The sequence below is a fragment of the Globicephala melas genome, chromosome 9, assembly GCF_963455315.2.
Source record: "Globicephala melas chromosome 9, mGloMel1.2, whole genome shotgun sequence".
Lineage (NCBI taxonomy): Eukaryota > Metazoa > Chordata > Mammalia > Artiodactyla > Delphinidae > Globicephala > Globicephala melas.
Genome location: NC_083322.1, coordinates 22,440,943 through 22,455,980, shown reverse-complemented (window position 1 = coordinate 22,455,980; position 15,038 = coordinate 22,440,943). Strand labels below are relative to the sequence as shown.

The 15,038-nt window shown below is 40.1% G+C and overlaps 1 protein-coding gene across 14 annotated transcripts in view; it reads left to right on the top strand.

Moving 5' to 3' along the window:
- The window catches only part of NRF1 (nuclear respiratory factor 1), a 141,061-nt gene that overhangs the window by 95,649 nt on the left and 30,374 nt on the right, over positions 1 to 15,038 (top strand). For all 14 annotated transcript variants that reach the window (XM_030853798.2, XM_060305334.1, XM_060305335.1 and 11 more), the window contains 2 exons: positions 1,745 to 1,902; positions 9,605 to 9,729. In XM_030853798.2, coding sequence (XP_030709658.1) covers positions 1,745 to 1,902; positions 9,605 to 9,729 — 283 coding nt within the window. The remainder of the gene's footprint in view (positions 1 to 1,744; positions 1,903 to 9,604; positions 9,730 to 15,038) is intronic.

Genomic DNA, 15,038 nt, shown 5'->3' with positions numbered 1-15,038 from the left:
GAACCTGTGTCCCCTGCATTGGCAGGCGGATTCTTAACCATTGCACCACCAGGGAAGTCCCGCGGGAGGCACTTTAAGTATCTGTGTCTCCTAGAGCTTGTGACACTTTCTTTGGGACACAGTAACATGAAGGCGCAAGTTTACCACTCACTGGGCCCCAGAAAGAGCTCCAGTAAACACAGCTAACATCCTGAGACCTGAGTCTGTAGAAATAGTATACATGAGCTGCTTGATTTATCACCTACCGTATTTTAGAATAAAAACTGCTTTCACTACCCCTGTTGCTTTTTGGTTTTGGGTGGAGGAGTGGGGGCGGGGGGCGAGGGGATACTTAACCAGTATTTATTGAGCAAAATGGACTGAAGTAGCTAGATTCAGGTATCCAGGACTGAAAAAAAATCTCTAAACGGCAAAGCATTGTACTAAAGTCAGTGGTTCTCAACCCGGGGCAACCCCTATACCCCTCAGAGAGGACATTTGGCAATGTCTGGAGATATTTTTGATTATCATGACTGGGGAGGATGTATTAGCATCTACCGGGTAGAAACCAAGGATGCTGCTAAACATCCTACAATCCACAGGACAGACCTCACAACAAAGAATTATTTAACCCAGAATGTTAATAGTGCTGTTGTTGAGAAACCCTGTTCTAGATCTAGAAAAGCTGAATTCTAATCTACTCTGTATAACCAGATAGTATGTTTTTGTTTGTTTGTTTTGTTGCTTGTTTCGTTTCTTCATAATTCCTCCCCAGTAAAAGAAAAGCAGGTTTTGCTACATTAAAAAAATTGTTTACGGAGTTTGGCAGTTTCCATCAAAAATAAAAATACAAAATAATTTTGATATATAATTCCACTTCTAGGAATTTACTCAGTCAGTAGACTCATATAAACTATACAAAGTAGTGTATAAGGATATTCATCACAGTACTGTTTGTAATAGCAAAACACTGGAAACTACCTAAATGCCCATTAAAAGATGTCTGGTTAAGTAAATCATGGTGTATCCATATAATATAATGCTATGCAGCCATTATTATGAATCATGAATGAGTGAAGCAGGTTGATACATTCCAAAGTAAAATCATTTCAGAGCTGTATTGTTTATGAAAAAAAGCAAGGTACAAAAAGCATGTAGCAAGTACTGCCATTTTTCTTGAGTGTGTGTATGTGTATGTGTAAATATGCTCACATATCAAGAGAATATCCCTGCAAAGATGCATGAGAAATAGAGAAATAGGTAATAACAGTGGCCTTTGGGTGAAGGGTCTGGAGTACTGGCATTATATTCCCTTTGGTACAGTTTGAATTTTTTTAGAATTATACTTATGATTTATTCAGAAACTTTAATTTTAGAATAGGTACTATATTGATATGACTCAGATATTTCAAAATTTATGTAAAAGGATGCAATGGAAAATCTTCTTTCTGCCTTCTATCCAACCTATTCCCACAACAACTCCCTCTGCACACACTGAGGAAAATATTTTCAATGGTTTCTTTTGTGTCCTTCCAGAGTTTCTTTACGCAAATATAAGCAAATTCAAATATATATTCTAATACCCCCCTTTTTAACACCAAAGATATGCTAAAAACCCTGTTCTATACGTTGTAATTCATGTTAATTTAAAAGTATGTATGTATTTGGCTGAGCACATAGCAGTTTTTTAGAAAAATGACTTTTAAAAATCATAATCCTTTTGTGAGTTTGATTTTTTTAACTATCATGTCCTTTTCTGCCTCAGGTGGAACAAAATTGGGCCACGTTACAAGGAGGTGAGATGACCATCCAGACGACACAAGCATCAGAGGCTACCCAGGCAGTGGCATCATTGGCAGAGGCTGCAGTGGCAGCTTCTCAGGAGATGCAGCAGGGAGCCACAGTCACCATGGCACTCAACAGGTGGAGGCAGGGGTGGGCGATAAAAGAGGAGGTCGAATCTGTCCCTGTATACAGATGTAAAGAGAAATGTTGTACCTCAGTTTGTCACAATTGGCATTTGGAACTTAATACCCTTAACCCATAGGATACTGTAAGTTGTTTTATAATCAGCCCTCACCTACTGCATTCCCATCCTATCCCATCCCCAGCAACCAGTCCAGCCTGACTTCCAGCTCAAGCCTTCTGGTCAAGGGACATGGGTCCCTTTTGCTTTATCCTATTCTGTGCTCCTTAACAGACCAAAAGCAGCAAGATGTAAGTACTTTGTGTTTTTAAAGGGACCAAAGGATGTAATAAAAAATCAAGAAGCTTCAGGATTGATTTTCCTTTTATCCTACTAAGAAACTGCTTTTTGTTATGGCTATTAATCCATGTTTTAGCTGGTCAGGAGCTGACTTTACTGACTTTCAGGAAGTTTGTTTCCCTTGCTTATCAGTGACTTCGAAATAAAATAAGTTTTGGATTATTGGGAGAAACTGAATTTTTTTTCTTCAGATATGTTTAGGAAGGATACTGCAGAATGGAATACTCTAGTAAGAGGTAATTTCCAAAACTAAATTGTTTTGTTCTGTGCTTGGTTCCTTCTATTCGTTGTTGACAGAAAAAAATCATCCCCATATTATTCTTCTTGTTGTTCATTGCTTACACAATTTTATTTTCAATGGACCCAGACCTTTTAACTAATGGTTAAGAGTGTGTGCTTTGAAGCCAGGCTACTTGGGTTTGAATCCCAGCTCTGTCACTTACTAGCTGTTTGACCTTGGGTGATTTACTTGAGCTCAATGCCAAGGCTTTCCTCTATGTAAAATGGGGGGGGGGGGTAAAAACAGTGCCTACTTTGTAGGGGTGCTGTGAGAATGGGAAAAGTCAATGCATGTGAAATCCTTAGTTCAGTGCCCAGCATATGGTAAGGTTGCTGTTAACATTATGTGCAGCAGCTGTTAGCCTCAAATAGTCTTTGAACTCTTGCGACATGCCAGCACTCTACTGGGTAAGGCTGTAAATAAAGAATGCTCTAAGATATAAGGTCTGCCTTGAAAGAAATCATACTGTGAATGGGGAGATTGATTTAAGTAAAACACTTAGCAAACATATTACTCAGAGTGTAATTTACTGTCCAAATGTATGGTGTAGACTATGAACATAGTAGGAATTCAGAGTAAGGGGATCACTTCCTCCAAAATATGAAAATCAGCTGAAGTTTAGGTTGGCTGTGGTAGACACTAGAAAGCCTTGATAGGCTTATGTACAGAAGATTTCCATCAAGCTGTATAGTATAGTGGCTGAGAAGAGGGTTCTGAGCTCGTATAGATTCAGGTTTGAATCCTTCCTCTGCCATTTAGTTGCCATTTGATCTGGAGAAATTTAACCCCTGAGCATTAGTCTCATCATCATTATAATAAGGATAATTTTCATCATGTAGAATCATAAAGATTCAATGAAATGATGTATATAAAACTCGTCAAAGTGTCTGGCCTGTAATTAGCATTTCAAGAATTATACTTATTATCATTTAACTTATATTTTAAAATTTGTCTACTTAGAATTGTTTACAGCGAGAAGAGATTAAAAGTAGAAGGCCAGTTAAGAAGAGGCAGTCCAGGTATGACTTGTCAAAGGCGTGGAAACTAGTAGTAAGAGTGGAGATAAAGTGACTGATTTTGAAGGAAGTATGGTAAGGACTTGGTGGTTGGTCAGGTATAAAAAACTGAAACATACACAAACGCTTCTCCTTCCAGAGTTACCAGTGAGTCCCTGAGTGACCTGGGATAGAAACTTTTTTCTTAGCCCATTGAACCATATCACTTTTCAGTAACATGAAAGTCTTATTTGATTCCTTACACTTTGACTCAATCCTACTTGTACCTTTGAGAGAGGACACACAGATAAACTTCCTGAAAGCTATGGCCAGAGTGAAACCCTCCTTCCTTTTGGTCTGGTAACCCCTCACTGTAGCATGGGGTCTAAAAGGCCACCATCAAAGACCAGAAAAACTTCATTTCATCGAGCCAGCACCTTTGCTATTCCAGTGAAGTGGGAGTGTCCTGGGAACCCTGTACATAGTGGAAAACATGAAGCACATTCTGGCTCCCTTTAGTGTAAGGACCAGGGCTTATTTCTAAAGGCAAGGAGGGTAATGGTTTCCCCTGAGGGCTTGTTAACACACTCAGATGCAGCTGAGGTGGCTACAGTGTTTACTCCAAAGGAAGGAGAATATGGTTCACTGTGGCATGTAGGAGTAAAGAGATGTTGAAATCTGTTTGCAATCAGATAGTTCAGCACCCCATGAGTGTTGGGGGATGGTGTGTTGCAGCCTCTGCTGAGGGTGAAGAAACCAAGCCTGGCAGTGAAGACTAGACTATAGCAGGCTACTAGGGGAACATCATGGGCTTCTAATTCCAGGAGCAGTAACCCACTGTCTAACGTCAGGAGGATTGGACTTAAGACACAAGCCCTTTGTGTTTGCTTCTCTATGGGATGAGACCCATTCCCAGCCTCTCCAAAGAATTCATTGCTGGAAGTCGTCTTAGTGAAAAGTACACTGCGTGGTACTTTGTTCCTGTGGTAACAAAACGATTTCCTAGAGCTGCTCCCTTCCAGCCTCTCTTTTTCAGGTGCAGATGGAACAAGCATGGTTCTCTAACAATCACCTGCACCTCTGCTGCACTGTAAACAGCAGATGTGGGTGCAGAGCAAAGAGAGAGAGGCAGGCTACATGGAATGGCAGCTGGAGAACAAGAAGGCAGAGGGGTTCTCTCAACTGTAGAGGGGAAAGGGGATCAGGACAGGTGCAGGACAGACCTTTTTTTCAACCATGCTGTTAAAAGAATTTTGTATAGCAAGTTAGAATGAGGGCCCTGGGCTCAGACAACCTGTAGCCCACCCTCCATACCCAAAAGGGATATGGAGAAATTGTCATTTAAAAATCTAGAAGCTAGTTAATTTTAATTATTTTCAAAATACAGAATAAATTAACACTTTTAGGAAGGAGATGGAGAGAGAATCAAAGTGAACAAATGAAAAGCAGAGCGTCACACCTCAGACCTGTTCACCCTGAACAACCAGACAGGAAATGAAATCATCATTTGCTTGTTGCAATACAGTGATTAATTTGAAGTTTCAGGTCGTTGGTTAAGTTGTCCTAGACTTACATTCCCTCTTACACAAGTCCTGCAAAGCCAGTACAGTCCTTGCACATAGAGACAGATACATGATAAATATTGGTAGACTGAATCTACATTTGCTCTGGTAGAAATTTATGTGATGTTGTTGACAGGAAGACAGTTTTTACTGAGTGTCTACTGTGTGTAGTGCTGTGACTCAGTGCTATGGGGAAACAAATGCTCAAGAAAGTTAGAGTTGCTGTTCTTTTGCTGTGAAGAGACTTTGCTTAAAGAAAAGAAGTGAATCATATTTTTAAAGAAAAACTTACTCTTACCTTTTTTTTTTTTTTTTTTTTTTTTTTGCGGTACGCAGGCCTCTCACTGTTGTGGCCTCTCCTGTTGCGGAGCACAGGCTCCAGGCACGCAGGCTCAGCGGCCATGGCTCACGGGCCCAGCCGCTCCGCTGCATGTGGGATCCTCCCGGACCGGGGCACGAACCCGTGTCCCCTGCATTGGCAGGCGGACTCTTAACCACTGCGCCACCAGGGAAGCCCAACTCTTACCATTTTTTAAAATGAAAATATTGACTTAAAATTAGAGATCTTACTAAAATAAAACATGGCTTTAATATATGAACTTGTATTTGTTTGTCCAGTAACATGGGATGGACAACCTAGATCAGAAATCCTCTCTGGAAATAGAGGACAGGGACTATGTAAGTGCCTCTTTTTCCTATAGGTGAAGGTGGGACACTTGCAGATAAAACGTTGACAGAAAAAAAGGTGGGGGGGGGCTTGTTAGAAACTTCTCATTTGTAACTGGTTTGGAAATGACTTTTGTCGAGAAATTGCTAAGTGGTAGCTTAGAGACATTTTGATCCCTACTCACCTTTTAAGTGAAGGTAACCTTTTTCTCGCAGTACAGTTTGATCACTTCCCATGAAGTCTAATGGTTAGAATAGACTTGGGAGTGATAGTCTGCTGACCACAGGTGTCACCATTGTCTTTTGCACCATGTAAAAGATCCATCCGTTGCTGCTTTGCCCCGGCCCCTGACCAGGGCACGCAGTAACTAACCTCACCGACCTGTGGACCTGTCATCCCTGTCGGACCCCTCATCCCTGGCATCCCAGATTGCTTTAGTTGTTGCTGCTTCACAGCTTTTCTTCCAGCATAACATATTTTAGAAAGGCACTAAAGAAAACTGACTTCAAATATTTAGAGCTTCAGACATTATAAAATGGGTATGACTGGATACAGGGACTCTTCCGGGTCAGGGCTTGGGTGGCTGCTCTCCCCCTCATAGCCTGTGAAATTTCACCCTGCAAGCATGTGTCCAAGAGTGGCAGGACGTCACCTTTGATGGTCATAGAAATAAGATTATTGTAGATTGTGATAAAAACAGTGGGGAAATGAGCAGTTGCTGAGGTAACCTGTAAACACAGCTCCTATTTCCATATAAACAGTTCTCATATACCAGCTTTCTTTTTCAAAATACCACACAGCTGAAGCATTTTCCAAAGAATATCCTTTTTGGCTTTCCGTGAAGTCTCAGGTCAGAGTGTTAAATATTTTTATCGTTAATCCGTGATAGCTGAACGCTGCAGAATTGGCTGGTAATATTATTTGACACAAGTTTCTCAGAAAAATATTAAAAGTTAAGGGTCTAGGCACTAAATAATCATTCGTTTTACTATCTCAAATAATTATAAAGCATCCTAAAATTAAAATCTACCTTGTAAAAGGTAAAGAATAGCCTTAGTACTAATTCCAGATCCAGGGTCCACTTTGGCTCTGAATTCATGTTACAGATACTATGGAATGACTGGCTGTGGGTATCACATCGGAAGTACGTTTTAGCACAGAGATTGATCTTAGCTTTTAAAGGGGCTACGTGGAAACTCTATGATTCTGTTCAGCTTTTTGCTCAACCTCAATTCCGTCCCCAAATTTTTTATAAAGGAAGTAAATAAATTTGAAATATGTAATCATGATCTTGAACTAAGTTAAAGGAAGCCTGGAAATTAAAAGTTACCACAGCTGAACAACTAGAAAAGGGGGTGGGGGGAATCAGCAGTTTTACATTTAACTTATTATTTTGAATAAATGTCAAAGAATATTTATATGGGGAAATGCCGAGTTAGGTAAGAAAAGCAGGCTATAAAACTGTGTGTACAGTATGATCCTGATTATCTGTTTAAAGTTGTGTTTAAGATTAGAAGGAGGGGGCTTCCCTGGTGGCGCAGTGGTTTAGAGTCCGCCTGGCGATGCAGGGGACACGGGTTCGTGCCCCGGTCCGGGTAGATCCCACATGCCGCGGAGCGGCTGGGCCTGTGAGCCATGGCCGCTGGGCCTGCGTGTCCAGGGCCTGTGCTCTGCAACGGGAGAGGCCACAACAGTGAGAGGCCCATATACAGCAAAAAAAAAAAAAAGATTAGAAGGAAAATAGCTCTTATCTCTGCATGATATTTAAAAATTTTCTTTTATACTTAATGAATTTTTACAAGTTTCTACATGCATTTTATTATCAGAGAAAAATAACTTTTTAAACACACACATAACAATTTAAAAAGCAAGGCAAGTTAGCAAGAAGGGGAGAATTCTCTATTTATTGAGACTTTTCTGTCCGTTGGACTTCTTAAACTGCTTCCTAACATCCTTATAGTGACCAAGAAGTCTTCCCCAGAAGAATGATTATGTCAGTTGCTTTACTTGTTTGCTGACTCTCTTAGATGAAAGTGATGCTGTTAAGTTTGGTACACATTGCTTTGCCCACAGTCGTGACACGTTTGCCCTAAACGGTCCACAGCTGCCCCCCGCCCCATCCTCCCCTACAGCTTGTTTTTGCGAGATGACTGCCATAGTTGTGGCAAAGTCTGCAGCTTCAGAACAAAGCTGAATCAACTGGCTTATTTGATGTCAAACCCAGGACTTTGTCCACCTCTGATAAACTAAATGACGCCACCTCCTTTTCTCCATGCCCACTTTTGATATTCCCTCAGTAACTGTGCAGAGTGGTACCTGGTACTTTCCCAGGAGAGGTGATGAATTTATCTGGTGGGTTCTTTTTTTCTTTTCTTCCACATTTTAACATCTCTGAAATTTGGATGGTAAACTATAATCTTACGATTACAATTGTCAGGAACTTTTTTTTTGTCTGTGCTGTGGGACTTGGGGATCTTAGTTCCCTGACCAGTGATCGAACCCAGGCCCTGGCAGTGAAAATACGGAGTCCTAACCACTGGACCACCAGGGAATGCCCAGGAACTTCTCTTTTTTTGCTGGCACATGAAACAGTAATACATTTTATAGTTTGTATCATCATCGAATCAATAAAAGTGGGTATTTATGCATATAGTAAAAGCAGACAATAAGGAAAAGAAAAATGGGATACAAACTGCTAGAATAGTGTTTACTATAAATAGATGGCTAATATCTTTCTGTTCTGCAGAGTGTTTGGTTTGCAGTGAAGGGAGGTTTATTATTTCATTATGTTTGTAGAGTCAAGGATTTTGGGCTTATAGTGATAATTTAAACTTTTAAGTGTTAATTTAGTTCTGCCTACGTGTACATGAAGCAAAAGGAAGGGCTGAACTTTGCAAGATATTAGTCAGCCATTACTTTGTATTTGGAATCATGGATGTAAACCAAATTGCTATTATTTGATATATTTTTATGTATCTTTTAAAAAATTTTTATTTTATATTGGAGTATAGTTGACTTACAATGTTGTGTTAGTTTCAGGTATACAGCAAAGTGATTAATACATATACACATACCTATTCTTTTTCAGATTCTTTTCCCATATAGGTTATTGCAGAGTATTGAGTAGAATTATTATTTAATATTAATTGAATAGCAAGTCCAGGTTGCTGACTCCTCACATTATCATCCATCCTTAGCTATAAAAAGGCAGTTTCAGGGCTTCCCTGGTGGCGCAGTGGTTGAGAGTCCGCCTGCCGATGCAGGGGACACGGGTTCGTGCCCCGGTCCGGGAAGATCCCACATGCCGCGGAGCGGCTAGGCCCGTGAGCCATGGCCACTGGGCCTGCATGTCCGGAGCCGCGACGGGAGAGGCCACAACGGTGAGAGGCCCGCGTACCACAAAAAAGAAATAAAAACAAACAAAAAGGCAGTTTCAGATGGTCTGCCTTGTGTTACCGTAAAGAGAAAAGAGAAAAAGAAAACATTGTGATTGACAACCAAAATGGCTTTTGAATATGGATCAGAGCTTCCACTATGGCTTACAGGCACTCAATTGATCTTGATAAAGAAGGGACTGGGAATGCGTGCCTTCTGTCCTTAAACACCCATTTCCTAGGTTTAAAGAAAATCTCACATTAGCTGTATAAACGTGAAAGACTTGGGATTTCTCTAGCTATTTATTATTATCGTTTAAAAATTGCTCTGATTCTGTCAATAGCCTTACGTGCTGGTAGGCTCACAAACATGGAGTCAGTGGAGAGATCCTAGGAAAGGTTGAAAGTTTGGTTTGTCTTGCTGCAGTGCTATACCTTTATTCAACTCATACATTCCCCCCTCCTCTTTCTATACCCACAGCGAAGCTGCCGCCCATGCTGTCGCCACCCTGGCTGAGGCCACCTTGCAAGGGGGGGGACAGATAGTCCTGTCTGGGGAAACCGCAGCAGCTGTCGGAGCACTTACTGGAGTCCAAGATGCTAATGGTAAGAGAGCATAAATATTTTATTGAATTTCTTCCCTGTTTCCACTTAAACCTTCATGACATGACTGACAACAAACCCTTCAGAATGAGGTTGAACTTTGATTTGAGTTTTTTTATATTGGTAGGCAATTGATACCTAGGAAAATTTTAGGAGCCTCTGATTCCTTTCACTAGTAGGAGACTTGGGGTTTCCTGGGAGGGAAAAAAAGCCATAATAATGGCTACCTAACTGAATGACTTATTTGAAAAGTGACTATTTGCTGTGACAGTACTTGCTGAGAGGGATTTTTAAATTTTCCGTGGGGTACATTTTGTCCATTTTCTCCCATGGGGTAGATCAGTGTCCTTTACTATAGCTGAGACTCTCCTGTGGGCGAGTGCATTGTGGTAGCGAGGAATGTTCTGACTATCTCGAGAAGGGCACCACCATCTCACCACAAGGTCAGCCAGCAGGCTGTGATAAAGGCGCTTTTCTGATTGATGCTCTGGGTTCTGCTTCCTGTTAAATGTGGCCTCACCAAGGACCTCCGGATTGAGCCAATAACTTGCCACCACCCTGCCCTTCTTTCCCGGCTCTTTGACTTCCTGGATATTGGTGATATCCTGAATAAACAAGAGGGATAAAGTTCATAGAAATATGATGACAAAAATTTACGGCTCCAGCCCAGCTCTTTGGATCTACTTCAGCAGGCTCTGGGAGTCAGTAACGAAGTCTTGAGCTGCCTGGGAAGTGCCTCAAAAGTCTGAGTCAAAGAGGAAGACCAGTCCTGTTCTGTGAGACTCTGTGTGACTGTTTATTAAACTTCTAAAATATACATATAATTAGGTTAAGTAGGACAAATTAACTACTCTATGGTTTTTGGAGATTTGTAGTTTAAAGTCCTGGAAAGAGGATAGATAATGACATACTTTTATTTAGGCAGACTGTTCCTTAATGGCATTTAGTGGCTGAAGGCCTGGCACTTTTTTTAGGGTAGATCCCTAAGAACTAAATAACATGTTAGTTGGTAAAGTCTTTGAAGAAAGACACAATGCTGCATCCTCCTTCAAAAGTGGGGAGAAGAAAGCACTTCTGTCTCCCAGAGAAGAATAACAGGAAATGTAAAGAGCCATGTGGCTTCTGAGAATCATTTTCTTAAACAAAAAATCACATATTAAAACTACAGCCTGCTTTTTCTGTAGGGCTAGGGGCTTCCATGAACTAACCCAAATAGAGATAAAGTTGATCTTAGCCAGAACACTGCAAGGTAAAGGGCCATGTATGTTCAGGGTGAAATGGACCATAGTTGGAATTAAGGAAAACCTCCCTCTTGAGCTTGAATCCTACCCCTATTTCCTTATCTTTTTCTATTCCTCATTTCAGTCCTCATCTACCTTGAACAGAAGATATCTGACTGTGTGACATTCTTCTGAAGTGCAATTCCTGTTATTCACTATGGAACTACTAAAAATAATTCCCTGTGTGGGTTTGATGGGAGACTTTGTTATCCCTTCTAGTGGTCTTGACCTGTCCGGGTGAGGAGAAGCTTTATAGTTCTGGCTCCTCCCTAGCCTCACCTTTTCAGGTAGATGAATTTATAGGTAAGTGTAAGGACTCTCTGGGGCTCCCGCCAAGTAGATGTATTCAGCCATGAGATAAAGGTCAACCACACCACTACTGTTGATTCCTGGAAGCTGCTTCTTTTCAGTAGCTTGGGTTGTGTGAATCAGTTTTGTTGACTTCATGTTGTTGGCTGCATTTGTGATAAGAGAAAATTATGACCTACATCCAAAAAGCCAGTGGTTCCCCAGAGCAGACCATTCCCTAGTTTGTGACCTGCCAACATGTGTGAACTCAGACTTGAGAGTTGGATTTACCACTTTCTTGGTGCTATATCAAATCAGACTGTTGAGTTGCGCCTTATCCTAGTAATATTAGGTGAAGGCACATAGCATGTCATCTATCCCTTGGGAATCCAGAGGATGAATCTAATATTGGATATGATCCAGGTAATTCTGATGCTCTTTCTGCCTTCTAGCATTTTTACCCAGAGTGCTATAGGATTTACTCTGGGACTTGGAACCAAAATATGCTCATTTAACCAACTAGTTCATCTGTCTGGAATTTCAAGGGTTCTTTTTTCATTATTCTTTCAGATTGTGTCCTGTTGGCATTGTTTGTCACTTTTGTCATGACAAGCTTATGGTATCTGCCAGTAGACTAAATTTATTATCAGGAAGAGTTTATTATCAGGAAGATGACAGCAGAACAAGGTGCTATTTGGTAACAGACACTACTGGGGAAAAAAATACATCCCAGATTCCAAAATATGGCTTAAATAAAAATCCTTCTAGCAGATGACTCTTCTAAGAACAATGAGGATATTGACCTGTTCCGACCTGAAGCAGGAGTTTCAGCATCTTCTGCGATGGAACTAGAGGGGATGGAGGACCATTGTGTGTGAAGCTTGACAGAGTACAGTAACCAATGTGAGATGGCTGGGGCAGTGTAGGTCAGTGGTTTTCAAGTTAAGGATAATGATACCTTCATGGCAGAAGTTTAAATTCCAAATTACCAAGGCATACCGGACAAGAGATCTTGTATCTGAAGACTTCTTTTTTCTGGACCCTATCTCACCCCAACACTAAAGAGACTACCCAAGCACTAGCATTACTCTATTTCATTTATGTTCTCGCTTTTTTTTTTTTCTTCTTATTTTAAAATTTTATTTTTTAAAATTTGTTTTACTGAAGTATAGTTGACTTACAATATTGTGTCAATTTCTACTGTGTAACAAATTGATTCAGTTATAATATATATACATACATTCTTTTTCATATTCTTTTCCATTATAGTTTATCACAAGATATTGAGTATAATTCCCTGTGCTATACAGTAGGACCTTGTTGTTTATCCATTCTCTATATAATAGTTTGCATCTGCTAATCTCAAACTCCCAATCCATCCCTCCCCCACCCCCCCTTTAAGTTGGTTATCTTTTTTTTTTTAAGTTGGCTGTGCTTTTATTAATTTTTTCTGATATTGAAGTTTGCAGTTGGCTGCAGTATTTTTTTTTTCATTTTAACATTTTTATTGGAGTATAATTGCTTTACAATGGTATGTTAGTTTCAGCTTCACAACAAAATGAATCAGTTATATATATATATCCATATGTTCCCATATCTCTTTCCGCTTGCGTCTCCCTCCCTCCCACCCTCCCTATCCCACCCCTCCAGGCGGTCACAAAGCACCGAGCTGATCTCCCTGTGCTATGCGGCTGCTTCCCACTAGCTATCTACCTTACGTTTGGTAGTGTATATATGTCCCTGCCTCTCTCTCGCTTTGTCACAGTTTACCCTTCCCCCTCCCCATATCCTCAAGTCCATTCTCTAGTAAGTCTGTGTCTTTATTCCTGTTTCACCCCTAGGTTCATGACATTTTTTTTTCTTAAATTCCATATATATGTGTTAGCATACGGTATTTGTCTCTCTCTTTCTGACTTACTTCACTCTGTATGACAGACTCTAGGTCTATCCACTTCATTACAAATAGCTCAATTTCGTTTCTTTTTATGGCTGAGTAATATTCCATTGTATATATGTGCCACATCTTCTTTATCCATTCATCCGATGATGGACACTTAGGTTGTTTCCATCTCCGGGCTATTGTAAATAGAGCTGCAATGAACATTTTGGTACATGATTCTTTTTGAATTATGGTTTTCTCTGGGTATATGCCTAGTAGTGGGATTGCTGGGTCATATGGTAGTTCTATTTGTAGCTTTTTAAGGAACCTCCATACTGTTCTCCACAGTGGCTGTATCAATTTACATTCCCACCAACAGTGTAAGAGGGTTCCCTTTTCTCCACACCCTATCCAGCATTTATTGTTTCTAGATTTTTTGATGATGGCCATTCTGACTGGTGTGAGATGATATCTCATTGTAGTTTTGATTTGCATTTCTCTAATGATTAGTGATGTTGAGCATTCTTTCATGTGTTTGTTGGCAGTTTGTGTATCTTCTTGGGAGAAATGTCTGTTTAGGTCTTCTGCCCAGTTTGGGATTGGGTTGTTTGTTTTTTTGTTATTAAGCTGCATGAGCTGCTTATAAATTTGGGAGATTACTCCTTTGTCAGTTGCTTCATTTGCAAATATTTTCTCCCATTCTGAGGGTTGTCTTTTGGTCTTGTTTATGGTTTCCTTTGCTGTGCAAAAGCTTTTAAGTTTCATTAGGTCCCATTGATTTATTATTGTTTTTATTTCCATTTCTCTAGGAGGTGGGTCAAAAAGGACCTAGCTGTGATTTATGTCATAGAGTGTCCTGCCTATGTTTTCCTCTAAGAGTTTGATAGTTTCTGGCCTTACATTTAGGTCTTTAATACATTTTGAGTTTATTTTTGTGCATGGTGTTAGGGAGTGATCTAATCTCATACTTTTATATGTAGCTGTCCAGTTTTCCGAGCACCAGTTATTGAAGAGGCTGTCCTTTCTCCACTGTACATTCCTGCCTCCTTTATCAAAAATAAGGTGACCATATGTGCGTGGGTTTATCTCTGGGCTTTCTATCCTGTTCCATTGATCTATCTTTCTGTTTTTGTGCCAGTACCATACTGTCTTGATTACTGTAGCTTTGTAGTATATTCTGAAGTCAGGAAGCCTGATTCCTCCAGCTCCGCTTATCGTTCTCAAGATTGCTTTGGCTATTCGGGGTCTTTTGTGTTTCCATACAAATTGTGAAATTTTTTGTTCTAGTTCTGTGAAAAATGCCATTGGTAGTTTGATAGTTTGCATTGAATCTGTAGATTGCTTTGGGTAGTAGAGTCATTTTCACAATGTTGATTCTTCCAATCCAAGAACATGGTATATCTCTCCATCTATTTGTATCATCTTTAATTTCTTTCATCAGTGTCTTATAATTTTCTGCATACAGGTCTTTCGTCTCCTTAGGTAGGTTTATTCCTAGATATTTTATTCTTTTTGTTGCAATGGTAAATGGGAGTGTTTTCTTGATTTCACTTTCAGATTTTTCATCCTTAGTGTATAGGAATGCCAGAGATTTCTGTGCATTAATTTTGTATCCTGCTACTTTAACAAATTCATTGATTAGCTCTAGTAGTTTTCTTGTAGCATCTTTAGGATTCTCTATGTATAGTATCATGTCATCTGCAAATAGTGACAGCTTTACTTCTTCTTTTCTGATTTGGATTCCTTTTATTTCCTTTTCTTCTCTGATTGCTGTGGCTAAAACTTCCAAAACTATGTTGAATAAGAGTGGTGAGAGTGGGCAGCCTTGTCTTGTTCCTGATCTTAGTGGAAATGCTTTCAGTTTT